A 27237-nucleotide genomic window follows, 5' to 3' on the forward strand; every position below is an offset into this window, starting at 1 on the left:
GAGAAGATTTGGAACAAAAATAAAACAGTCACATGATCCCCAACAACGAGATTAACTCCTGCAACGTTCAGCTCCTGAGAGGAAATCATCCACGACCTGTTACAAAGCCGACCAATCAGATTCTACAGATCAGTCACTTACCGAGTGCCGATTGCTAACATTTGGATATGAAGAGCTCTGTTATTTTTATAAACCTGTTAGAGATCATATGTAGTGCTTATTGCGTGACATTACTTAAATTTGAATTTATTAAATGGAACTAAAATGAATGACTAATGAATAAAGTCACCTTGGTACGACACAGAGTGATCGATGGAAATGATTCAGATGTTTCTGTGGTTTTTTTGTGTGTATTATATCTTGACTTGTGTTGTTAAATTGATTGTAGTCAACAGGCTCTATGACGCATCCGTACCTACATTATAATCAATTAAGTCCTTTTCGGCTACCTAAATTATTTTTCTAGAACTGTGATGTTATATTTGTTGCAATTTTTCTGCCCTCTTGGCCAGATCTCTCTTGGAAAAGATGTTTTTTAATATCAAAGACAATTTTACCTGGATAAATAAAGGATATATAAACGTCACTGCGCCAAAAACCGATTGCAGCTTCTAGATTGTGATCGGAATGATCTTTCCGACTGAAAATGGCTTGATATCGTTCTTAAGAGATATGTTTGACAGATTATAGGCCAATAAGATATTTACAACAGTTCAAATACTGACAATCAATACTGGAAGGGATTTTTTTTTTGGCAGACGAACGCTTTTGGATATGACAGGCGCCGAGTGCACACTGGAAATCCCTTTTACGCACGGTTATTGTGCCAAATAAGGAATCGCGTCTACTATAGGGACAGCTGTGGGCCTACACTGAGAAACTTGAGACAGCCGCGGCTGAAAGGCCCAGTCCAAGAATTCCCACAGACCCCTAAGCGGTTCAGCAGACCACCACCACACAGTAAACGGTAAAGCAGGAGAAGACAAAAGACGGAGGACAGGGATGTAATCTCACCATGGTGACATTATGCGCAAAAGTAGACTCGCTGCTAACACTGCTTTGTGTGACCTTTGTTTTCATGACAGAGGCACAATATGAAAACTACAATTTCAGAAATTTTTCCGGGGAGGACCTCATGCCCCTCACCGCTGCGTACGGGAAGGCGCTGGATTATTACGCAGCGGGAAACTGGACGGAATCGATCCAGTACTTGGAATTAAGCCTACGTTTGCACCGGCTTCTGAAGGACAGCGTGAGACACTGCGCGAGCCACTGTAACTCCAGCAAGCATGACGACGAGTCTTTTGCTGGATACCCGGATCTCCGCGTCTACTGGAACGTTATGATGAAGGCGACCTGTCAGAAGAAATGCAGGGCGCTTTTCCCCGCGTTCCAGCTGCCTCCTCCCGGCCGAGAGATCCTGGAGGATTTCAGCAGAAGATCTCCCTACAGATACCTGCACTTTGCTCACTCACAGGTCAGACAACCTCCAATAAATTCACCACACCCATTTCTTTAAAGGTATTTGCAATGTGTTAAACTACTATGTTTAAAAAACAAAACAAAAACAAACTTCAGTTTGGTTTGGATCAATATATACACATTCTAGTGTAGACTAATGACAAATTAAAGAAAAATAATAGGTTGATTTCACTTGGACGCGCAATAGAGCGGAAAACTTTAAACGGAGGTCTGCAAAATCTGTCATGTTATCTTGGACCATGTGTAATATACCTCCAAATATTCCACTCTCTTGACTTTCAAATGTCGGACAAAAATAAATAATTCTCACTCCAGCAGCGACTTTTGCGGTGATTTTTAGTTTGTGCGATAGAAAAAAAAACACAAAGAAAAACAAAACAATACAAACCAAACAAAAAAAACAACAACCCCAAAACAAAACAAAACAAAACAAAACACAGACCTCCGTGCGCTATTTCACAACATCCAAAGTAATTTGTGTGCACAGCTGAATGACCTGCAGAGGGCGGTACCATGCGCCCACACCTTCCTCCAGAGGAACCCTGAGGACCAGCAAATGCAGCAGCTGATGGAGGAATACAAGAGCAAGTATGACCTGAGCGGCTACCTCATCGACCAGGAAGAACGACCCTACGAGGTGAGAAGCGCTCAGCCATTGTTCTTCTGGCAAAGCCTCAAGAAAAAGTATGAAGTCTGCAAAGCAACATCTGCTTAACTCAAAATCAGTTTGGAAATTGTTTAGATAAAGCAAAGAATGGATTCTACTAAACACTGACTGTATTTACTACATTGATTGAGTCAGTCCAAAAACTGTCCTGATGGAAAAGTCATTATGTTTTCAGTTTCAATGCCCCAAAGCAGATCCAAACTCCACTTGGAAAGAAAAACAGAAATGCAAGCCAAAGCTTTTGTGGTGGCTCACACAGACTCCTGAGCCAAACATGAGATCTTAAACATGCTATCCTGCAAGAAACTACCTCACAAGTTGAAGTTATCTGCAAGGACGAGTGGGTGAAAAATTTGTATAAAGCTTCCCAAACCTATGCATTCATGTGTTATTGGGGCTAACACATACAGATCAGAAAACAATGAAATACTTCAATGAGACTGAACTGCTCAAAATGTAAAGGCGCTGTATTAGGCCTTTCTTTTATAAGTAATAGAGTGAACAAACTCTTTACTTGGATTATTTATGATTTGCCAGCTAATGGTTGCTAATTTTGTTTCCAGACGTCGTTTCTGAGAGGAGTGAAACTTGTGGGTTCGGGCAACTACAGCAGCGGTGTTCAAGAGTTGGAGGAAGCTCTGTGGCTCTACTTCCAGGAATATGACCTGTGTCAGGCCGAATGTGAAGGGATCACTCAACTTTTACCAGACAGAGACTTCTATGCAGTCATAGCAGGTTGGTGTGTCATATTTAAAAATGTCCAGATTATCAATATACTCACTAATGAGCATCTAAACGACACTGAAATCTTCTTTAAAAATAAATCTAAATGTAAAAGCTGTGATTTTAGAATCAGAAATGATTCTGGATCCAGTGTTCCTTCCGTTTTTCAGCACACTTCTAGTTTCATGTAATCTGAATTCTTTCTGCTTGTCAGCAGATGCCTACATTGACACATTAAGGTGCAAACTGAGTTGCGAAGAAAACCTGACACCGAATATTGGGGGTTATTTTGTAGTGAAATTTGTGCCCACTGTTTACCACTACCTCCAGTATGCCTATTATAAGTGTAAGTTCAGCATCATGACAGATTCTGAATGTTCTTTCTCAACACTTTCTGCTGTTGAACCTCTGAGTGTTTGTGGTCTGTGTATTCTCTGCACAGTGAACGATGGCCGCAGTGCCGTGCCCTGTGCGTACAGCTACTTCCTGTTCGAGCCTGAGGACCCAGTCATGAAGCAGAACCTGCTATATTATAAAGCCTACAGTCAACAGTGGGGGCTTCAGTCCAACCACTTTACCCCCAGGATGGTAAGATGAAAATTGGAAAAGTTTGTTGCAGAATAAAGTTGAATATCGCTCTATAATAATCATGCCACCAATCTTTGTCTTAACAGGAAGCTTTCAAACACTACAACCAGACAATAATGCAAAAAAAGATGTTGGCATTTGCAGAAACATACTTAGGTCTGTCTGATGAGGTGAGCTTTATACAAAAACAACTCATTCTTTGGCCACATAAGAGCTTAGATTGCCTGAAATGCTGAATGAAATCCCTTCAAATCATTGATTATCCAATATAATCCAGTATAATCAATTTGATGTTTATTGAACATTCAGGGAGAAGTTTTGTGGCTGCATGTTTTAGCACTTTGTAATGTAATTGCGATCTGGATCGTTCTTCCAGGACTTTCTAGGACCAGAGGAGGCTGCACGCTCGGCCCCAGACTCTCCTGATGCTGAGTTTGAAGGTATTGGAGATTATGAGGAGTCAATTTACGCAAACTGGAAGCAACTGAAGGGCAAAGGGGATGCTGGCGAGTCAGACATCTGAAGATGTTCTGGAGTTTACAGAGAATAGTCTGACTATAGGACTATAAATAACCACTTGTTACAACCAAGGTATGCAGAAGAGCGTCTCTGAACGTGCAACACAGTGCCACTCCTGTCATCTAAGAACAAGAAACTGAGGCTACAGTTCACACAGGATCACCAGAACTGGACAACAGAAGCTAGACTGGAAAACTATTGTAGTCTGATGATTTCCACAGTCCAGGTTTCTGCTGTGACATTCAGACAGTGGGGTCATAATTTGACATGAACAACATAAAAGCGTGGATCCATCCTCCCTTGTAGTTACGGATCTGGGTTAGGATTAGGGTTAACACATCATGTCACAAAGCTCAAATCATCTCAAACGTTTCTTGAACAAGACAATGGCCTTCACAGTCACCAGATCTCAGTCAAACAGAGCACCTTTGGGATGTGGTGGAATGGGAGATTCCCATCATAGATGTGCAGCAACTGTGTGACAATATGTTGATAGACCAAAATCTGTGATAAATGTTTCCAGCACCTTGTTGAATCTATGCCACAAAGAATTAAGCATAAGCAGTCCTGAAGGTAAAAAGAGACCCAACCCTGAGCTAGCAGTACCTAATAAAGTGGCCAATCAGTGTAATTAGACTTTAAAACTAGTAATATTGTAGCTGTCACAACAAGCCGTGTTATTATGAATTATGAACATGAAACTGAAGTAGCAAGTTAGTCAGCGTTGCACAGATCGTCAACCAAATATTTACAAATTATCAAATACTTTCAAGCCAGATTCAGTACAGTATAATACAGTATATTAAGCAAGTCAGTAACATTGTATTAAAATTGTTTAGCTGTAAACTTAATCTGCCATTAAGGTAACACAAACAATCACAAACCAAAAAGTTTAATTATATCTGGATTCATAGCAGCAGACACTCATGCAGTGGATAACAGAGTCACTCGAGTTCAGGTAGGTTTTATTATGGATTTTAATATACAGTAATACGAGTATTTACACTGAAAGCCAGGTTACCTAAAACTAGACAATGTTGGCTTTTAATAGTGAGTAGTGCCAAAGTCCTTTTAATAAGTCAAACTACAGCGTGCGATCACAGCTACAGTAAACATGGTGTGACCTGAGCTTCCAGCACACTCAAGGACAGACATGTCCTAGAGATTTTTTTCATGTTTCTACAGTGTTTACGGGTGAAAGAGTCCAACTGTAATTAAACAGATATGTTAACCCTTTAAATGAAGCCTGTTGTGACAAAGATTGAGCACATGTGACGTTACATACTGTTAAAAGTCTTTTTCTTGTCTACAAAAACAATTTATTAAAGTTATTTTCAGGAGGCAGGAACCTTCACTACAGATCCTTGTGTGATGGACTTCAACTCAACGTATCAACGCTCCTTTAACGCTCCTGTAGGTTGGCTGGCAGTGTAACTCGGATAATTTCTTCTGGCACCTGTGCCAACAACTCTTAATGCTATTATTGATAAAATACAGCTTCGTGTGACAATCACAGGAGTATAAGCCTCTAAACCTGATCGACACGCTCTGATGTCCAGAGAGGATAAATGGAGAATGCGATGCACATAAAAGCTGCATTTTTAAAAACACTGGCAAGTCAAATTTCTGATACTCAGTTTTTTTTTTAAATGCACTTATATACTGCTCATTATGTGGATCTGTTCAGTCAGAAGTATATAACCTGTAACCATTTAGAGATAAAGCATAATCAGCTAACCCTCAGAAACCAAATTAATAATTCATATACATTTCTGGACTTGAGGGAGATCCTGCGAGAAATCTGTGTTGTCTCGTTATCATTTTTCAGTGTGAAAATCTAATACTGGCATGTATAAAACACACGGCCGTAGCCTGAGTGAGAGCCAGTGACATTTCTGAGCATTCAGAGAAGCTTTCTCCCAGATTTCCCCTAAGATGCAAAGATTTGCATCTCTTCTCGCTGATTAAATCATCCAAAACAAGCAGTTTCAGGCGGTAAGAGTCTTCTCTCTTCAGGCTTGTGCTTCCATTCAGAGCGGCAGTGAGTCACTGCTGTCTAAAGGGGTCGGTACATTATATACAAACAGCACCCATGTTCAGCATACATGTATGCATACAGTATAGTTTGTATGCGGATTACAGGATCATACAGCGGGATGAAACATTGGGTGCATACGTGTGCAGCTGGCCATCCAACACCATCCCTCGCAGGTTGGAGCTACACGTTCATACATTAGCAATTATTATGTAGAAGCATCGATTTAGGATTAGGAAAGGAAGCATAAGGGGAGAAATTATGGCTATTACTCTGGAATGTAAAGGTCTACAAAACAAAACCCTCATCTGGACAGACAAAATGTCAGCAGCCTGATATTTTTACACTTCTATTACAGCTAAAGTCACACTTCTGAGAGGAGGTGGTTGTGCTCTCCACGAGGTTAAATATGTAACTGTTCTCTAATACAAGGCTTCATTAAACAAGTCAAGACTGAGCGAGGTGCATGGCCTACCTTCTGTGAAATCATTTAAAGGGGTGAAGCTTTTTAACAGTCAGTACAGCAGAGGATCTGCTGTGACCTGTCGAAGCGAAGAAAAAAAAAAAAGCTTCTGTGTGTGTCCCAGACAAAAAGAAACAAAGATGTGGCAAAATGAAACAGGAGGAGGTGACGGCAGCAAAAGTGACTCAGACAGCTACAGCCAGACTTTATGGTCTGTAGGAGTGCCCTCAGAGCTTCCATACTTCTGATTTATTTTTCCAGGTGGCTTGAGTACCAACATAGGAAACAGGAAAAATCTGAGGACCAGTAATGGAAGACATCTTTGTTTTGTCTCCTCAGAATGGACAGCACACAGTGTAAGGAAGATAGGACAGCAGAGAGATATGACTCAAACTCCCTTAGATCTGGAAAGAGAAGAGGAATGGGGTGGAGAAAAAAAACAAGAGGAGAGGATAAGGAAGATAAAGAGGTGGGAGAAGAAGATAAAGATTGAGTCCCAAACTGAAAAGCCAAAGACGAGCCTTTCAGTTTTCTACAATGTAAATGACAGAGGCAAAAACTGAGGAGAAGCAATCAGCAAATGTTTATCTTTGCTCGAAAAACTGCTTTAATGACTAATTTAAAAACAGCTGCCAATTAATTTTCTGTTTACTAATCACTAAAGCAGACAGAAGATCAAAATAATTTAAAAAAAAAACTTCATTAATAAAAAGTGAACCTTTTATTAATGAAATGATACAAATCAACACAGAAGCTATATTCTAGGAATGGCAACCAACTCTGAAGCAGCACGCGGCACAAATAAAAATGAAGCAAACTAGGATAACACAGTGAGTAGGAGTTTGTATATTTTATGAATGGGTACTGCAATATGCACAGGCTATATAAAGACTGTAGTATGTGGCATTGCTTTATGCCATTGTCTCTATACAAATACACATTAATAAAAAATAAAAAAAAAGGATCATAAATGAGGAAAAATAAGAATAAAGAAGCAGGTAACAGATACAAGTGAGAGTCCTTAGAAAAAGGTCGGATGAATCTTACAAAACAGATGGCAATACAGTGATATAATCATCAGTGATTTAATGATGTCCCAGCTTTGGGATCAGCTCTGAAAGGTGGGATCGTACCTTCCTTTCCGGATATTTCTGGACCGGAAGTGATGCAGGAAAAAGATAAACAGGGACAGCAATATTATCAACTTTGGTGTTCAAGCAGCAGTGTTATAAAAAATATGCAGTGCAGAAAAACCGGCATTTACTTCAAATCTCACATCTTCATCTTTTGCTATCAACAAAGTAAACTCTACTGCCTGCCGGTGCAGGATCTGTCCGGGTAGATACAAGCTATAGTTATGAGATGAAGGCAAAAGATTATGACGAGCGCATCCGTTCCTCTGCATACTGCAGGCGTGCCACGGCAAAGCTAGCATGAGACAAGACAAAGCGGATAAAGCAGGCAGAAGAAAGACGATTGGGAGTCAAATCCAGCTGTGCACACTGAACTATGGAGAGACGTGCTTTCTAATAAGGGATTCTAATATGTGCACCAGTATGCCAGAGAAAACTTCAAAGAGAGCCTCACCAATGCAGCAAAGCACTCCTAACATCACTAAAGTGAGCTGTTGGTGCCATGCAGAGAGGAGGAGAGGGCTGCAGAGGTCTGAGCATACCCAAACACACCCATTGAATTGCTGAGGTCAGTCTGACATGGGAGCTTACAGCAGTTTCACTATCTTGGACAAATTTACCTGAGAGAATAGCAACTAACTGTTGATTAATAAACTGGGTTTTTTTTTCTTGAATTAACTGTATTAAGTAGAAAAACATGCCCTCAAGTTCCTGTCCTCAGAAAGCTCAGCCAACAATCCCAACCCTAATTTTGTTACTCTTCTTCAAATAGGAGTCAAATTCTAATCATCATCATCTCATGCCATGATGCAAGTTTCAGGGAAGATTTTATGTAAACAAAACAAAACAGCAAGCTACTGAAATGCTTTCATTCGTGCCAAATTCCTCAACATACCCGCAGATGGTGAACCATCTACTGCACATCCACCCGCTTTAAGAAGAAACCCACATGCTCTCTTGTGGTGAGTATGGATCAGGCAGCAAGCAGAGGAGCGTTCAGCAGCGAGCTGCAGGCAGGCGTCTACGTCAGCTGACAGAAGGAACACGGCAGGCACACACAGACGGAGGCATGCCAGAGCTCTTACTTAAATCCCCAACCAGTTCCCCCCAGGATTATCGCCGCCAGCAGAATAGCCCCAGCAACCGAGCCTATGATGATATTGGTACCACTGGGACCTGTGGGAGCGAAGGAAGAGGCATGTAGGCGTGCCGAGAACCAATAAGTGACTTTTTGGGTAGTTAATATACGCATTATGTACATATGGAACATAAAATAGGCTTCATGTTCTGCACCACATATAGTCAGGTCCTTAACTATTTGGACAATTACACGTTTTTCTCCATTTTCCTCCTCTTGAAAATGAGGGACTGCATAAAAATGGCTCCAATTTCCAAACAGTAAATCCAATAGTTTGCTAAAGTTGACAGTCGGCATCAGCATCTTGATGATTTAATTTAAATTAATCTGGCAGTGCACAGAGGTTATAAATTACAGAAAAACACTTATTGAAATAGCTGTATATTAGTTTGATTTAAGAGATGGGTAAGGGTGTAGGTCTGTATGTAGATGATTTTCTCTTTTAAAACATTTTAGTTCATGTTCATAGATCAAAAATGAAACTTTAGAAAATCCTAGTACAACCCCAACCAAAGTTTCATTTTTCTGTTTGTTTATTTTTAAAAAATTAAATAAAAGTCTATAACTCCTCCAAGTTTTATTTTGAATTGTTTTTCTTTGTTCTGTCTCCTTTTTTGCCACCACATGTTGTTAAGCTCTGCTGGATTCACTGTAGCTGCAGTTTGTTGTCGAAGAGAAAACAAATGCACTGTAATTATTTATTAATAATTTTTTTAATTAATTGTCGCATCTTTTCAATAAATTATTAAACAACTAAATATTATAAAAAGCACATCATATTAAACAGTACGAATAGGTATGAACTTAAGATACGGACTTCAGATACGAAACCGACTTCTGCAAATGATTAGATGATCAAAAAGCAAATGAGCTCCGTTACTTTAGTGGAGCTGGCGGTGCGGAGTCTGTCTGATGAAAGGACTAAACTGCTCTGTGAGGTTACCTTTGTACTTCTCTGGGCCATCTGGCGAGGTGGGGGTTGGGATCGGGTCAAACACGCTGCAGTCCTTCCCGGTGTAGTCTGGATCACAGATACACTTCACCTCGTTACTGCACGTCTGCAGGACAGAGAGGACGAACATATTCAAAGCTTTATAAATGAGATAAAGTAAATTTGAAACAAAGGAAGCTCCGAGGTGGGACAGATGGTGGTTGTGGACTCACCCCGTGGTGGGAGCAGATACGCAAGGATGAGGATCCAGGGCAGGTGCTGAGGTTGAAGGTGGTAACGGGGAGGCAGCGACGCTCCAAACACATCATGTTCGGCCCACATGGTGTCCCATCTTCCACATAGCCCAGATCCAAGCCATCATCCAGCACTGCGTGACCACCCCTGTGGGTCAGACAGTTATGTCAAATCATGCTTACCTAATACAATAATGTCTTCATGTGCAATCTTTTCCAAAAGGCTAATTTTCTGAGTGCATTCATCCACTACTGACAGGACAAAGAACTAAAAAAAAAACAAAAACAGATGAAACTGACATTTTTTCATGCCGAGGTTTTGAATTTCATCAGGCTGCCTCACCTGCAGTCCAAGTATCTGCTCTGATGGTGGATGGTCAGGCTGGTGACCTTTCCCTGCAGCTCGCCAAATCTCGGTCTGTCTGTCAGATTGGTGCAAAGCAGCAAACCACACAGAACATCCCTGATGCAGGAAACCGAGAAAAGATGGAACAATAAAAGCTTAAAAATATTCCAGATAATCTAATTATAGGTGACAGTTCTTTTGTTATACACAGAAAGTTCTATTCACTGACTGTTTATTGCACGGCACCCATCCCTGGCCACTGGAGTGTGGGCCACAGTTTCCTCTCTCCGTGCCCTCAGAGTTCAGCTTTTCATAGCAAAATCTGTCAGCTGAGTCTGGGAAAAGAGAACAAACTCACATTTATTAAAAAAAACCTTACAGTGAGTGTTACAATTAACTTATTAAGAAGATGTAAAAACACAGAGGTTATGGCCAAAGAAAAGCATTAGCATGAATAGCCATTAAAGGGCAATAAATAAATAAATAAATCAAGAAATAAAGCTCAATATCAAATCCAAACCTACTGAAGCCCCACAGAGTCTTGCACTGGCTATCTCTGGTCTTGCAGCGACCTCCATAACAGCGACCCTGGCAGGGGAAAGAGGAATTAAAGATGCAGAGCAGATAAGAGAGGGAGGGAAGAATGTGCTATTAAATATAACTGTAATTGAACTTTACTTGGCCATCTTCACACGTGTAGCCATCCAGTTTGTGGACATTATGGGGACACTGGAAGAGAAATAACATCATCTGCCTTTTTAGAGTCACTGTTGTGTTAGATCTCTGAATTTCTCTGCAGGGTGCTCTTTTTCACCTGGCTCGAGTCTCCTGTGCAGGTCTCAGGAATGTCACAGTCATTCACAGCACTGCGGCACGTCACCCCTCTCAGCTCATACTGCATCAGCAGCAGAGGAGAACACAAATGTGAGACATGTGGAGGAATGGTGCACGGAAAATGAGATGGACACACAGTCAATCTGTGCTATCTAGTTAGCTCCTCCAAGTCCAAAGCTGGTCTACAGCTGTGAGCTCTGTCAGCCCTCTCCCCACAGAAGTCGAACTCCATTTAAATGTTTAATTTTGCCTCCGTTATGGAGGAAATAACAGTCCTCTGTTAATGAACCAGCAACATTGGCTGCACCTCTACCAAGATTTTATATCAGTTTGCACATCGTAGCATTTCTAATCAGTCTGACGGAAATGCAACCTTATATTCTCAGATAAGGTATCAGCACAGGGATCTTGGGGATGGAAAGAATTATGGTTTAATGCATTAAAACAGCTTACCTTACAGTCCCTGCAGCACAGCCCATTGCTGCACATGGCATTATGGGTAAGAGTGCACTTTTTGCAGCAGTTGGCTCCACTCAGGGCGCACTCCTGCAGGAAAAGAGAGGGTTTTCTTTTAGGTCCTCACATCCCAAACTAATACCTACACTTACAATCTAACACAGTATAAAGACAAAACTAGTTAAACCATCGTTGAATTAATTAGTTTATGCTCACCACCAGTGATCCACAGTCGCATTCCTCTCCAAGCTCTACATACCCATTGCCACACTCTGATGGGTCTAGGAGCTACGTGGGAAACAGATGGTAAAAACACATTTCTAAAAGGCACAATGTGAATCCATTCAGTCTATAGCAAGAAATGAGAGTTTTTCTTATATTTCTATCCCTATAAAAGAGATTAATCTTGACCTTAAGAGCCTCTGATAGTAACTGACTGTCTCTCACCTTTGTGGGCTTGTTGAAGAGGCAGCTGCCTCCTCCCTGCTGGAGGAAACGCAGATACTCATCTATGCTGCAGCGAGAGAACTTCCTTGGCAGGTAGTAGCTGATTAACACAAGAAACAGAAAATATTTAGCAATTTATCGATTAACTGAAACATCTCTTGAAAATCATAAGACATCTGTTTTAGCTCAGAATTCTTACTAAATGTACAGAAAGGTTAATTTATTGTTACCCTGTATCCTCCATGATACAGCCCAGCCACGGATCTGGACACCTGCAGTCACCTGGAGAAAAGAAAACAAGCCTGTGCTGAAACTGAGGATGTGCTTGTTATACCTGAAACAGTGAGATGATGCGTTTGCTCAGTGATAAATGTATAAGAATAGGCTCAGTGGGCAAATTAAATGAGTGCTGTTTATTAGTTTAGATTTCTTATGGTGGTGGAGGGATGATGATTTGGGCTCGTTTTAAAGCCACAAGATCTGATTATCTTGCAGTCACTGAGTCTAACATGATCTCCTCTGTATGCCAAAGTATTCTAATCTCAAATGTGAGTCTTGTGCAAGGCTTAGTTAGTTCAGCTCTACACCGAGTTTTACCAGCAGCTGTTCGCTCCTTGTTCCTTAGCATGCCGATATTCTGACCAAGACTCTGAGACAATGTGATGGCCATAGGACCCACACTGCCAAACTGAAGAAACACACAATCAAACACGCTAATAATTATCCTCACAAATATCAATATTTAGAAGTTTAGTAGACAGTAGAGAGCACAAATGTCACCTCATTGATCCCTCCACCCCGAGTCAACGAGCAGATGCCCCCAATGTAGGCTGCCTCGCTGCGGCTGCTCATGAACGTCCTCCCACTGTGGTAAAGACAAGACTGTTAGGAGAGAAGGAGAGCAAGCCGGAGGAGGATGAGGAGGAGAAAATGAAGACTCACGAGAAGAGATGCACAGCATCAACGCGCTCCTTGATGCTCTCCTTCCTGTACTTCATGAAGTCACGCAGGGTGAGCAACGGGTCATCGCCGACAGCGACCCTGTTTTCAGACGACCAGGTTTCCATGGCTACCAGGACAATGCGAGTGTTGAGCTGCTCCTTGTAGATCTAAAAGAGATAATCAGCACATGATTGCGCATCCTTACCTGGTACGTAATCAATCATTTAAGTGCCCAATTTCTGTGAACAGTTGCAGTGGACCCCTCTGAAAGGAAGAGGGTGCTGTGGGATAAGGCTGTGGACTAGTTCCTTCTTTTATAATAGAATACAACAGCTCAGTCTCGAAGAAAAATAGCTCGTCTTAGATGGTTCTGTCTATTTTTTTTTTAATGACAGCTTCATGAAGCAGTGTAAATTAAATTTCCATATAAAATCTTTTGTCAAAGCCAAATTTTTCATGGTTTAGGTGGGAGGTCATTCAGTATTCATACATATTGGAGGAATATGCAAATCACTAATATTCCCAGTGCAGCTGGTTAAAGATGATTCAGCTAGACCGTAACATGTAAACCATCTTTCACTCATCCTGGCAACGTTTCTAATGTAACCTTTTGCTGTCTACCTAAAAATCCCTTTCAGAGCTGGTAAACTCCAGATCAACCCTGCAGATAATTCAATCTGAAATCTTTGGATACAATCTGTTAAGCTTAAATGTGCTATATTAATTCATATTTATGAATAATAATGATTTAAATTGTGCAATACTGCATATAATGGAGACAGTTGTATCCATCTACTTCAGTGATGGAGAAGGAAGGCAACAGCTGGTTGCCACAGAAACCGTCACTGTCCCCAGCCAGTGAAGGGTTTCACATGCTGAGGACAAAAGCATGGAGTGATTTTTTTTGCTCTTCATTTGGTTGTTTTGGAGGATAATCATATGCAATCAGTTCCATTCCACACACTGCAGGAAAAAGGTTATTATATAAATGATACAAAAGGCTCACAGTGAGTGCTCTGAGGTTTCTGACTGTAAAGATTCATCGCTTTACTTGGTTCATAATAAACATCTCCAAAATAATTCATCCTCCACTTTAAGCACCATTTGTCCTACTTAAAATCTAAACATGCAACATTTTCACTTCTGTTTGATGTGCAATACTCTGCAAAAGTCTTGGCTCAGCCCTCATTTCTTCATATTTTAACAGGAAAATGGGAAATAAATAGGCCATTTATTGAAACATGTGTAAACATACATGCAAAGATAGTATAAAAGGTAAAAATAAAGTTTGAGAGTGAATATGATTATCTTAACTCTTCAACACATGCTGAACTCTACTAGTCAAGCTTTCCTGTGATTTCTTTAAGTAGCCTTCACCAGGCTCATTGAGGACAAAAAAATAAAGCTCCTCTTTGGATGTTGGCTGCTTTTTGTTCTATTCTGTCAAAAAAATTCCCATATTGCTTAAATAATGTTGAGGCCAGCTCTGTGGAGGCCAGTCCATGACTGATGGTGCTCCGTTGTGTGCTTTTTCTATCCAGGTATGCTTTTGCTGCACTGACAGTATGTTCGCGATCATTGTTATGCTAAGAATTTAGGCCACTGTCAATCAGAGTAAAAAAAAAGAAAAGAAAAAAAAAAAAAGAGTAAAACTTTACTTTTTCTGTGTTCAAAATTAATCAATTTAAACAAGATCTGAAAACTGGTTTGAATTTTAGGCCCAAACCATGTTTTACAAATGGCTGTAGACACTCACTGTTGTAGCTCCCTCGACCTCCTCCGTACATACTGATCGTATTTTTGGTTCAAATTAACAAGTTTGAATTCATCCCATTTCTTAAAGACATGACTTCCACATACTGCTCATCTGCTGTATAGTTTTTTTTTAGGCCACTTCTTTTGTCCTCCACTTTCCCATGCCAATCCAAATTTTTCAGTTGACAGCTCTTTGAGAATCACCTTGTTGGTGCAAAAATACTATTTTATGTCTGTCAAACTGATATTTTTGACACTTTTAATAGATTAAACTAAAGAAATTGGAACAAATTATGTGCTTTTGCAACAGACTGCTAGTAACAACATGCCTAAAGACACAATTTAGGTTCCTCTTTGGTTTTTTGCTAAGCTGTCATATGTGTAGACACATCCCTTGATTAAGGTGCCATTTTTTATGCTTGAATGATTTATGGGTGAGTGTTAAACATTCCTCTCAAAAAGATCAGATACATGAAAAAGAGTGAAAAAGCAGCCACTGTCCATAGAAAACCTATTGCATTTGAGAAAAAGAAATAAATAATAATGGACATGGCTTAAAAACAAAGGCACAGTAAAATGGCTTGTAGGACTTTCCCAAATACAAAACGGCAGCTGTCCAACTCAGAAATGATTCATCTGCCAGAAAAGCCTCTGAAATGTGACAGCAGCCATAAAGAAAGCTTGAGAGCCCCTGATTCAATATGAGGGAAGCCTTGCTTAAAGAGAAAACCATCAAAACATCAAGAACTCAAAAACATTAAAAATCTTACAGATTTTTTGTTACATTTATACCATCTACGCCCGTCCTTTAAGCACTGAACATCAAAGGTTTTATCTGCTGCAGGGCTTAAAACTATTCTTATTAAAAATATAAAAATAAACTCCTCACCAAATCTGCCATGTTCACCACCGATTTAGAAAAAATCTTCGTCTGTGTGGTCGACCGGCGTAACTGCACAAACTAAAAAGAGAAGACCATGTTACTGCAAGACTCACAATCAATTATTATCATTCCTGTTACTCAAACAAGGCAAAAGAGAACTTGTGGGAGCTGCCGGGTTCACAGATACCAGTTCATAATCGTTGACCACCATCAGCTCGATGTACTTGGTCTCAGTCTGGACGGTGCGTTGGCCTCGCCTCACCTGGAAGAGGGCAAAATAAAATCCACAGAGCCAGACGTTTGAGCGTGCTGTCACTATAACCTTGATACAAGATAAACAGACAGAACACCAGAACAAACACACACACACAGCAGGTGGAACTATTACTCACACTGCATGCGTGCACACATGCTGACATTGATGAAACTCTAGAGTTTGTCCTTGAGAAGGCAACACAACGTGGAGATCATTCATTCATAAGCAGATTTTAGTTACTTGTGCCTGAAAAGATCGACTGCAGCTTGAGCATGCGATTGCTTTAGATGTTTGATAGAAAGAAAGAAAATGGCTCTGAAAAATAAATGTGCTCAGGTGGGTTTTCTTTGTTTTGTTTTTTTTAAATACTCAGACCGAAGTACAGTATGCTGAGCGAACAACTATCATCACATTTTGATTCTAACTTTATTATACTGTGATTAGTCCAGAGAGCACGAGACTGACTTATCTCAACTGAAACCAGCTTTGCACTCATGAAAGAGCCCATTGATCACAGGTAAAAATGGGGTTTGCTGTCACTGAAGGTCATTTTTTAAATTTGTAGTACTTTGGATAATGGTGAAAGATGAAAAGTTACAGGCAAAAAACCCCGCATTTTATTAAACTTGTTTTTAAGTCTGCTCTGAGTTAGCCTGAAGGATGCATACAGACATTTGTGCAAAGCCAAACATTCACCCTGTGAAGGTAAAATTAATGAGGAACCATAAAGGCTGTCGCCCAGACAGACATCTCTTCAACTTCACACCTTCACTTCTTTGTACGGGTCTACGAGTCTAAACAGAGTTCAAATTTATTCCAGAGGTGTTGCCTGAGAAAAGTTTTTCCTATTTTCTAGGATTGTTTTTAATCAGAATTAAAAATGAGTCATATCATCATCTGACTTATTTGTAAAATATTAATTTCTCCTCACTGATGATTCTCTGTTGGTGACTCTCTCAGCATTGCTGCTGCCAACATGATCCCGGCGGGCTAACTGCGTGTTTGGAGGTGTGTGTGCAGAGAAAGAATCAGAGCTTGAAGGAAAACTGACTTGTCTTCTTGAGCGTCGAAGACCTTCTGTGAGTATCGGCTTTTCTTCGGTAGACCAGTTGAGCTCATTGCTTAGCTCGCCATCTTCTTCGCTTTGCCTGCGTGACTGCATCTTAGCCTCTGTGCTGTTCATGGAGCATCCTGCAACACATAAGCAGACACCACTGAGAGGGAAAAGTGGCTGTTATCATTCCAGTGATGGATGCAACCATGTATTTTAGTCCAGTGATCTGCAGGAGAAATCAATATCAGAGCCCGTGGTAGGGAGAGCAGAAAAAGGGGGAGCACATGAGCACAAATGGAGAGAGTTAGGGGTGAAGAGGCACAGAGGAACAGGAATGAGCGGGGAGGTGAATCCAGAGAGGAAGAGTAAGGGGCAAATGGGACAGATGGAGAAGGAATGCAACCAAATGAGACGTTTAGGAAGGGCATGGAGGACAGATGGACAACCTGAGGACTCTGAACGTGAAGGGAGTGAAGAAGCAGAACCAAACAGGGGCTTGCATTACAGAACATTTGACTGCATTAGATAACTTTCAAGGACAAAAGTGTCATCTTCTGTATCATTAAACCAATGAGAGCTTATATGAAGAATACTGACATTTGGAAATTATTGTACGAGAAAAAAAACGAGAGGACTTACCTGGACAGGGAGGTGGAAAAAGGTCAGTGTTAGGCATTCGAAACACAACGTGGTCATTGTGATCCTGGAGTGTGACAGGGAAGAACACAGCAGGAGAGGAAGATGGAAACAATTTAATGGATGTCAATTTTTTTTCTGTAGCTGAAATACAGCAAGGGAAACCAACAAAGAACTGTTATTCCACTATTACACTTTACAGATCAAGATTTTACATTTAAAAAAAATTATAATAAACTTAGATTGAAAGATTAAACCGGTGGTTTAAAATGATATTGATTTTTATGACCACACACAAGCAGTCAGTCTTTTTCTTGTTTTGTCTAGTTTACTTTTTTCACTAATCAGCAAAATCCTTCTTTTTAAGAAACATTATTGAGGGCTGAAAAACTGCCTGAATCTTCTTTGCAGAGCCAACCGGTCTCAAAAAATAGAAACATAGAAAGACATAACATAGACATAGAAACAAAAGGTGCAAAAGTAAATGATACTAAATCATTAAATGATTCTAAAAATCTGGAGAAATCTCTGTGGGGAAGTTTCCCCACCCCAAAATTAGTCCTGGATGCCTGTGATCTTCATACCCTCAACCAGCACTGCATTAAAAACAGGAATGAGTCAGTTTTTTCTCCTCAGTTCCCAGATGTTTATGGGATGCTGCACAGAAGTAAACATGGTCTTTTATGACTAGGGAGCAATTGAGCTTCAATCAGGTACTCAGACGACCTGTGCTTATGTATATATGTCACTTATCTTGGGATTTATGAGTCATAATTTTTAATGTTAAAAAAAAGTTTCAAAAAAAATTTCAAAGTGAACAAGCAGCCGGTAGGGATTTGGAATAAGTGGAAATCTGAGCCTTGAAAACCTGTACTGGGATTTGATCGACAGACGTGAAACTGCAGAAAGCATTCAGTTAATGGATCTTAATGCTGCTGAAGTATTAAATATAGTTTAGAAAAACATATGCTTAAATCATACAAAACCTGAATGGACTTCTCATTGTGAACTTAAAGCTTCTGTGTGGAAAAAAAAAAGTAGAAAGTGCTGATGCATATTTAATCAATCACGGGGCTGTCATAATGGCAGCAACTCCACTGGACACAGTGGTACACTTGAGCTGGGGATAAATACTTTATGAAAATGACCCATTTGAGAGAGAGCTGAGGAGAGAGGAAGAGAGTGAGGGAGTTTGAAGATGAGCTGAGAGGCTATTGATTCATCTCTCCAGTCTATGTAATTGAGCTGTACTGCGATCACTGTGAGCCTTAATGGAAAAAAAAAAAAAAAAAAAAGAGGCTCAGCCTCTTCCTCTCTAAACACTTTTATCCCACTCACGTCAGTCACTCTGTTGAATCTCCATTTATTTTAAATGCAACTCTTTTAGGATCAAAATCTGAATATTTGTAAAGGGCCAAAACTTTCTTTTTGTCAACTTTTCCTTCGCTCACCTGCCTCCAGCTGATAATCCGCCTCTTTTCAGACACTGGAAATGTTTCCGTGGTGGTGGATTGTGTGTATATTCAATACTTTCCACACAGAAACTCAGAGATAGAGTAACACTGACGGTAAGTTATGGAGAGCGGAGATGCTGTGAGAAAGTGAGACCTGGCAAAGCAGCTCCCAAACATGATTCAAAGTCCTCTACTGAAAGAGAGTCTATTACATGTGGCCTGCTTAAATAAATAAATTAATTAATTAATACAAGTGAAAGAAAAAATATGAACTCATCGTCTTTTCACATGGTGTCAGAGTAATCTGAAAAAATTGCCTCAGAGTGGAAAATCTGGAACAATAATTTGGAAAGTTATACGTGTCATACATAAAAATACGGCAGATGAGAATAAATATTTAGATGACAAGTAATAAAAATCTGACTAGTAGTGCAGAAATCTGCATACCAAGTCAGGTGGAAACAGTTACCAACACTGTGCAATAAAATACAACAAATCTTTGCAGCGCTCATTTTGTTGTCACGTTGTGACTTAAAAGCACACGAACACAACAAAATCGGAAGAACGACTCCCTATCTTAAGAAATGGGGGTCATGAACGAAACAAATGAGTGTGTGGTTAACAAGTCCAACTACTGATCACTAACTCTTCACTTCAAGTCAAGTCAAAGTCAAAGTAAACTTTATTGTCATCTCTGCTATATACAGTACAGTACATACAGAGACGAGACGACAAGGCTTCAGTTTCATTCAGTGCAAAAGACACCAATAAATATAAGAAGAGTAAGAAATAAATATACACTTTAAGACTAAGGTAAAGGTAAAAGGAATAAATATACACTTTAAAATTAAGGTGTGAAACGAAACAATACACAAAACGCTGTAAAAAACCCCAAAACAAACCAAACCAAACCAAAAAAAACACTGTAATTGCCAGAGCGCTATCAGCCGCTGCCTGCTCATGGCGCCGCCGGAAGTTACTTACCGCTCCAGTGCCAAGAGGTTCGATCCCGTAAGAGAAGTTCCCGTCAGAAAACATCCCCCTAAATAAAACAAAATTACCATGTATAATAATTGCTTCACCACTTCTTTTCTAAAATGTGTTTCTATTTATTAGAAAACAAATAGAAAGGTGGATCGGAGGAAGGTGAGAATTATTTATTTTAAACATAAATGACCCTTCAGTCTTTAATCTTGACTGCTAATGTTCTACTGTAGATCTATCTATCTTATTTATTTATTTTTATTTGCGGTATTGCATTGTGGATAAAAATCTGATCACACTTTTCTGCTTTCATAATTAGTTAAATTATGAAAGCAGCCAACAGTGTTGGCTGAAATGATGAAGCCTCCAAAACCACGGCAGAGCCTCCACCGTGTTTTATAGATGGCTGTAGAAGTTCACCGTTGTGCCTCTACCAACCTACTCTGTATATGTTGATGAAAAATGTGAACAAAATTTTTTTAATTTGCATTTATCACTCAATTAGATTAATTTCCACTGATTTTCAGGGCGTTTCGGGCATAATTTGGCATAGAAAGTCTGGCTTATTGGAAGCAAGTATAAAGAAATGTGGCTCAAGACTTTTGCACAGTATACTGGTGTGTGTGCAATAGGGTTTGATTTTTTTTTCCCAATTAAAAACAAGGCTTGGGTTCTCATTTATCGTAGTGACTTAATCTGAAATGTAGCCCCACAGCGTTGGACTCACTGCAGGCCGTGGCAGGTTGACAAAGCAGCCCAGGACCCCGGCACTCCTCGTATTCGCCCGTGGTAGAAGCAGTGCTCCCCTCCCTGAAACCAAACGAGGTAATAGTGAGACACCGATACTGTCATCATCCAGTAACATGTACATGTCAAGTTTCAGAAAATGAAGCCAACACTGTCTGCGAAGCCCTCAATGCTACTGATCTTTTGGCCCATATATACATAGGTAGGTATTTTCTGTCAGCGTGAGGCCTATGATCAACCAGGAGGGGTGTCTGAAGGAGATCAGTGACTACTGTATGATTTGGTGTCTGGGAAAACCTACACCTGCTGCAGCAGCTACAGCTGAGTAGAGTTTCAGCAAGGGAAAGGAAGTGTGCATAACAGAGTGTGAGTGAGTGGGTATGCATCAGAATTTCCTAATTCACTGGAAGATAGCGTCAACTGCAGCTTTCTGAAGCACAAAATTCATTAAAGTCAAGGATGAACCCATTTAAGTTGAAAATGAACAGGTGTGTTTTATAAGGAACTGCTTAAGTCCATCAGCTGGGAAGTACACAGGATCTCAAACTGTATCCATCACTCACACAGACACCAGACATGGGCATATTAGACAGGCACAACGTCAATGATGTATTAGTTCACATGCCTCTTGATCCATTACATTTCACAGGTTACTGTAATGTGTAAAATACAGAAAGAAAGTGATATGTTTTTCTGTCATTTTGTGGCTGTAATGTACAAATTAATGAGCATTAAAATCCACCAAGAAGACTTAAGACTTACAAGCGATCCTATCCAGAACAAATGAATCTTGTCGATCACCAAATGATGAAGTCCTTCCGTTCAGGAGTATCATGACTTAGCACTTTGCTAATGGTAAATGGACTGGTACTTATATAGCACCTTTGTACTCAATTTAAGCACTCAAAGCACTTCCTACTACAAGTCTTATTCACACCAAGCACACATATATTCATACAGTGCTTATATGACTGCTTAAGCACTTTAGCTCACATTCACATGCACACTCTCTGATGGATGCATCAGGGGCAACTCGGGGTTCAGTGTCCTGCTCAAGGATAGTTTAACACATAGACGGAAGGAGCTGGGGATCAATTCGCTGACCTTCCGATTGTCAGACAACCCGCTGCACCACCTGAGCCACAGCCGCCATGAATATGGAAGTGAATATTGTTCAGTACATCGGGCACAAGTCTTTATAAAGGTTACGCCGTGAAAACATGCTTTTATTACTGATGATTTAAGTTTTAAGTTGACTTTGTGGTAAGCTAGCCGTTATGCTAGTTGTTTGAGACAAATTTAACTATGAAAAGTATTTTTTCCCTTTTTGGCTCCGTATAATGTCAGTGATTGCAGATGTCCTGGACATGTGCTGTGGTTGTGAGCACAGCAGCCCCACCTCCAACCGTTCTGTTTGCAAGGGGCATACAATGAGAAGAAAGTTTAAAGGAAGGGACAGTAGCAGGGTATACAGCTGAGGGTATTTTAAAGAGGAGAAAAGCGGTCCCTTCATGGAGCTGCTTTGAAATGCAACAATGGAAAGATAATTAATGAACTTGTCATTTTAAATCATGTGTATACATTTTTTCTGCTAAAAATAATTATAAAAAAAGCTATTTTGGATTGACCCTAAAAATCACAAGAACCTTTTTATTCCCCCATTGTAAAGAATGCAATGATTTAATAAACTGAAGATAATAATTTCTTAATGCATTTTCATAAAATTAGGGACTTCCAATTTGGAACTTGCAAGAGAGATGAAAAAAAAGTATATATTAAACACAACAGAAGCAGAGATATCTGACTTTCAGTCACTGGATCCTACATATTCAAACATGCAACTTTAAAGTGTTTCTCCAGACAGTCTGCCTGATAGACCTATACATTACACACCATCTATCAGTCAGCTGACACCACTTAATTTTCTTGATTCATCTGGAAAAATCCCCCCAAAAACTACAGACAGAACCTAAAAGAGCTACAAAATTTAAAAAAAAGGTTCTAAAGGCTGATGAACTGCTTGTATGCCCCTCTATTAAAGGATAAAATGATTATAATGAAAATGAGTGACTGTCGCAATCCATAGTCAAGTTGACAGAACCACTGGAAGGAGCAACCTGTGCACCTCACTGCCAGATAACTCCACCTAATTATTCATAATCGCCTAAAAGGCTCCAACTGAACGATCATGTTTTGGACGTAGTGTTTGTAATCTGCGTCTCGCTGTACAGGAACGATCGGATTACGACAATCTGAGAGGAGACTGGCTACTGTCAGTCAAGTGACACGTGCAAGCTTTTAAATGTGCGAGCTAAAAAAAGTTGAAGGAACAAAGAATTTCACTAATAATAATCATGCGTGCTTTAACAGAGACAATGGAAATTAAAGTTAGGTGTCTTGTTTGCAAATACTTGGAACTCAGGTGTGTATGTGTGCGCGCGTATGCATGCGTGACTACGAGAGAGTCAGTTTCAGGTGTTTGTAATGAACCCCAATAAGTCATGTCTGCTACCCGATCCTGCTGTCATCCAGCACGGCCGACAGATCAAAAAGAAAAGGGGCAACTTGGAGCTGCTGTTCTTTATGCTTGGCCGACCTTTATTCTGAGCTCCAGCTCAAAGCTGAAAGCTCACAGAGAGATCCTGTCACGTCCAAGTTATCTCTCAGACACATGACAACCTTGTTACTTTTCAAAGACAAAGGGCATGTGTAATGTATTTTAACTGACACCGAGTATTACTTTCACTGCAAGGTCATTTCAACTGATCTTCTCAAAGGTGGATTAAATCTTCACAGGTACATCTGCTCACACAGTCGGGCTACTGTTGATGACAAATTAATGATCAGTCTGGTTGTCTGTCAGCTACAAAATCATCATTCAGTCCAAAGTCAGTCACACGTGTCTCTTTTATCCCTCGCCACACAAGAGCTTTATATGAGGCTCGCTCTCTTGGAGCAGAATGCTGTCTGGCAGGGGCCATTTAGTCTGTTCTGGTATTTTATTCTGATTCAATTAAACTAAAGAAGCAATGGAAACTGCTAACTCTTAAAGGCCAACAGTTACGTGTGATTAAACTAAGATGAGGTCTCCATGTAAAAAGTTGTAATCTCATAGTGTTCTGACCCGATTTATTCAAGGCTTCAGAAAAGACATTAATTAGCTTAGAAAAGTTCTGCATCAACGTAACTAAACTACCTCAGCCTTGTCTTCACGAAAGCATAGAAACACTATATATAAATAAAGTTTAAAGGAAAGAACATGTCTAGGGTGGGTCCATAAGGTTAGCTATTTTACTATACTGCATGAAGTGTTCCTCCCACAGTCCAAATACATGCATTTAATAGGGTATGGTCAGCTGGTGATTCTACATTGCTGGGACTCTTATTCAGATTGAGTTCAGGTTATTAATGCAGCCCTCCACAACAGTCACAGTTTCTCATGCAGATCACTACAACCGCCCCATGAAAGACTGGGACTGCACCAATAAGCTTAAAAAAGGCAAATAATTAATTTTAATATTGAGCAAAAGTGAATCCAGGTTATTAGAGAGGGCCTTCACAACAGCCACAGTTTCTCATGTGGCCTGCTGGGAAAAATTACGGCCTAACTCCTCCCCTATTTACAACACCATAAAAATCAGTGAATCATTTTCATTTGACAGCCAACAGCACGAAGAGGCCAAATAATGCTGTAGCATGGGCACGTACTAAGCGCACCTTGGGCATTTCACTCACATGTAAACATCATGGTAGTGCTAAAAGGAAACATGAGAAATGCTGACTTCACTGGCAATAATAGGCTAATAAGGAACAGCAGCTTGCGATATGGATTTATATCCAAAATTAAGGCTGTGAAAATCAAAATTAAACTTTTACACTGATATATAATTTCAGAGATCAGCTCAAAGCTAACAACAATAAATTAAACATAGTGCTTCCTTCCAGACATTAGAGTAAGTCCCGGTATTTTTATGAAGCTTATTTACATGCAGCACCAGTTCTAGTCTGGCGAGGACTAAAAGAACATTCATCATTCATACCGAATAGTGAAGCAACTCACAGCACTTAGCAAGTTAATAAATAAATAAAAGGTAGGATTACGAGACTAAATGGAGGAAATCAAATTGCCTGACACAGCAGGCACACACTGACTGTCAGGGACTGAGTATGCTTTTCAGAGTTGCACTTCACATGATGTCCACTCACTCTTCCATTTAAACCATGCTGAAATTTCATTAGTGCTGGAAGGACAGCGACAAGCGAAGTATGACATTAAAACCGAGAAATTGTATGAATGAAAAAAGAAAAGAAAAAAAAAAAACTGCTTGCACTCACAAATTGAGACAGTCATGTCCTGCAGAAACAGCCGTACTGAACCTGACATAATCAGCTGTAACAGAATTAGAAAAGCTGGAGTGCTTGATGTCTGGACTCAGCATTGTTCAGAGTCTGAGAGCAGTGGGTGGGCAGGGTATGAAATAATAGGTACTAATGTAAAGTGAAAAAGAGGACTGGAAAGAACAGAAGCATTAGGTTTTAGAGTATTTAAAATCATGAGGAAAAACGATTTCCTCCAGATGCGATAAGCATCTGGTGCTGGCAAGAAGAGACAATTTTACAGTATTAGGAGAAACATTAATAGAATTAAGAAGAAGGAATGCAAATCAATCTAAAAGACTCCCCATTTCTCTCTGTGTTTCAGAGAAGCTAATTCATCAGTCTTCAGGGTTGCTTTCACATGCAGTGTTGCTAGCTGATAGTCTGTTGTAACCAGTTGTGCATTAATCAGTCTGGCAATTATATCACCGTTTCATTACGACAATTAAAATAAAACAGCACATATCAGAAGGAAGTTAAATGAAATTTCCAATTGACAACCCATCTGTTTTCAGGTGAACACACTAACCCAACACAAGGAAAAAAAACCTTTAGTAATGGTTGATAATAAGTTTTATTTTAAAAAAAAAATCTGCTGGCAATGTTAGAACTCAAAAACGCAGCTCATGTCAATTCCAACCATCGTTATTCATAATTTAATTTCTCTGTTAGCTGTGTGTCACTGAGATTACATCTGAATGAGACAGTCACCAGCTCAGCAGAATAACCAGGATCCACAGGGGCCAATGAGAAAAAGGTGACACACAAAGACAGGCAATTTACTGGCTTCCCTGTAAAACTAAATAAATCAGTATAGAGCAGATGGAAAGGGGAGGGGCCTGCATGAACGTTCTTAGTGCTGCTGGAAGGCAAGAAAATGAAGCAGTTAAGACAGAAATCTAGTGAATAAACTAATCTGACCAGAGTACTAATTAAATTAACATTTTAGAATTTTTTTTAACATTTCACTTCTACTGCATTTATTGACTACAGACCAGACTACTACTACTACTACTACTAATAATAATAATAATAATCCCACCTTATGTATTATAATTTATAAAGGGTACCAAAAAAAATGGTGGAGCTGCTGGACAAAATAAGAAAAAATATAAAAAATAATCACTAATACATTTTTTTTACCATATTCATAACTCTTTTATGGGCTTTTCAATAACAATAAATGGCATTAAACCTGTTTTTAATCAAAGTGTATTTCTAGATTAAATTAGCACAACATTCAAACACTGCCATTCTAATGTGATTATTTTATGGTGTTCCCCAGGGATCTATTACCGGGCCACCATAATTATTCAACTCCATTTCTCTCATTCCGTGCTCAAATTGGCTTATTATTATAAGAATTGTAATTTTAACATAGTTGGTAGGGGAAAAAATGGTAAAAAGTACACTTTCTAAATATGTAGGGTCTGTCAGACTTTATATCTTTGGGGTCAGCAACATTACCAAAACTCAGTTATTAATATTATTATTTTTAATAAAGTCAAAATCAAAATTATAAATTGAATCTTTCAAAACCCCCAAAACACTTAGAATATGACATAAATTTAAATACTGAGTCATTTAAAAGCTGATAAATGACATCAAAGTAAGAGAGACATTGGTTCTGCCTGTGTGGTTAATTTAATGATCTTGCTTCATTTTGATTAGTGAATAGTGTTTCATATTGAGACCATTGATAAATTGTTATGCCTCCTTCCTGCACTATTTAATTATTTGGCATTTTTATTTCTTTGATTTTAACCTGTTGAAATAATCTTCAAATGTAATGTCTGTGCCTGGATTATCCAAAGGTCAGGGCAGAAGGTGGCTGTAAAATCTGATTTAGTCCTTTCTGGAAATGCACATGATTTCAATTCCCCTCATGACACAAAGTAGGCCCACACTGGTACTGCTGCTGTCTGCTGGTTTCCATGGCAACCGTCTACTGATTGGTCAGGTGGTTCTTTGGCAGAGAGGATACAGACAGAGAGAGACCGTCTCGCAGAGGCTGTCGAGAGTCAAGCTGTCTGCCCGTCTTGGATTCATTAAAGGCCATTTTGCTCAAATTTATAATTCATGACAGAGAGGGCCATGTCAACAATCTAACCATCTCATGCAGCTGTAGCCAGA

At 39.7% G+C, this 27237-nt stretch overlaps 2 protein-coding genes across 3 annotated transcripts in view; one reads left to right on the plus strand and one right to left on the minus strand.

The window, feature by feature from the left end:
- Positions 1–1015: 1015 nt before the first annotated feature.
- Positions 1016–3983, plus strand: LOC134633863 (cartilage-associated protein-like). The gene is made up of 7 exons (XM_063483001.1): positions 1016–1477; positions 1970–2119; positions 2713–2884; positions 3090–3218; positions 3315–3460; positions 3547–3630; positions 3837–3983. The coding sequence occupies exons 1-7, from the start codon at positions 1016–1018 to the stop codon at positions 3981–3983; spliced, it is 1290 nt and encodes a 429-aa protein (XP_063339071.1).
- Positions 3984–4684: 701 nt separating this feature from the next.
- adam11 (ADAM metallopeptidase domain 11) overlaps positions 4685–27237 on the minus strand; it is a 29250-nt gene continuing 6697 nt past the window's right edge. Inside the window, exons 5-27 of one of the 2 annotated variants that reach the window (XM_063482999.1) lie at positions 20708–20790; positions 19981–20038; positions 17546–17609; positions 16904–17043; positions 15784–15858; positions 15603–15674; positions 12959–13125; positions 12797–12881; positions 12614–12704; positions 12247–12298; positions 12017–12116; positions 11786–11857; positions 11567–11659; positions 11094–11174; positions 10958–11008; positions 10804–10867; positions 10509–10614; positions 10277–10396; positions 9913–10081; positions 9692–9806; positions 8696–8786; positions 7611–7628; positions 4685–6881 (exon numbers count right to left, since the gene is read on the minus strand). In XM_063482999.1, coding sequence (XP_063339069.1) covers positions 6866–6881; positions 7611–7628; positions 8696–8786; positions 9692–9806; positions 9913–10081; positions 10277–10396; positions 10509–10614; positions 10804–10867; positions 10958–11008; positions 11094–11174; positions 11567–11659; positions 11786–11857; positions 12017–12116; positions 12247–12298; positions 12614–12704; positions 12797–12881; positions 12959–13125; positions 15603–15674; positions 15784–15858; positions 16904–17043; positions 17546–17609; positions 19981–20038; positions 20708–20790 — 1983 coding nt within the window. In that variant the 3' untranslated portion in view covers positions 4685–6865. Of the gene's footprint in view, positions 6882–6971; positions 7629–8695; positions 8787–9691; positions 9807–9912; positions 10082–10276; positions 10397–10508; positions 10615–10803; positions 10868–10957; positions 11009–11093; positions 11175–11566; positions 11660–11785; positions 11858–12016; positions 12117–12246; positions 12299–12613; positions 12705–12796; positions 12882–12958; positions 13126–15602; positions 15675–15783; positions 15859–16903; positions 17044–17545; positions 17610–19980; positions 20039–20707; positions 20791–27237 lie in introns of those variants that run through there. The other variant, XM_063482998.1, reaches the window with a different exon arrangement.

This window comes from Pelmatolapia mariae, linkage group LG8 (genome assembly GCF_036321145.2).
Source record: "Pelmatolapia mariae isolate MD_Pm_ZW linkage group LG8, Pm_UMD_F_2, whole genome shotgun sequence".
Lineage (NCBI taxonomy): Eukaryota > Metazoa > Chordata > Actinopteri > Cichliformes > Cichlidae > Pelmatolapia > Pelmatolapia mariae.

Bases quoted from the DNA above. Each gene is read 5' to 3' on its own strand.
- LOC134633863 (XM_063483001.1), top strand. From the start codon at position 1,016: ATGGTGACATTATGCGCAAAAGTAGACTCGCTGCTAACACTGCTTTGT. The intron at 1,478-1,969 runs GTCAGACAACCT...TTGTGTGCACAG, and splicing joins TGCACTTTGCTCACTCACAG to CTGAATGACCTGCAGAGGGC. The intron at 3,631-3,836 runs GTGAGCTTTATA...TCGTTCTTCCAG, and splicing joins ACTTAGGTCTGTCTGATGAG to GACTTTCTAGGACCAGAGGA.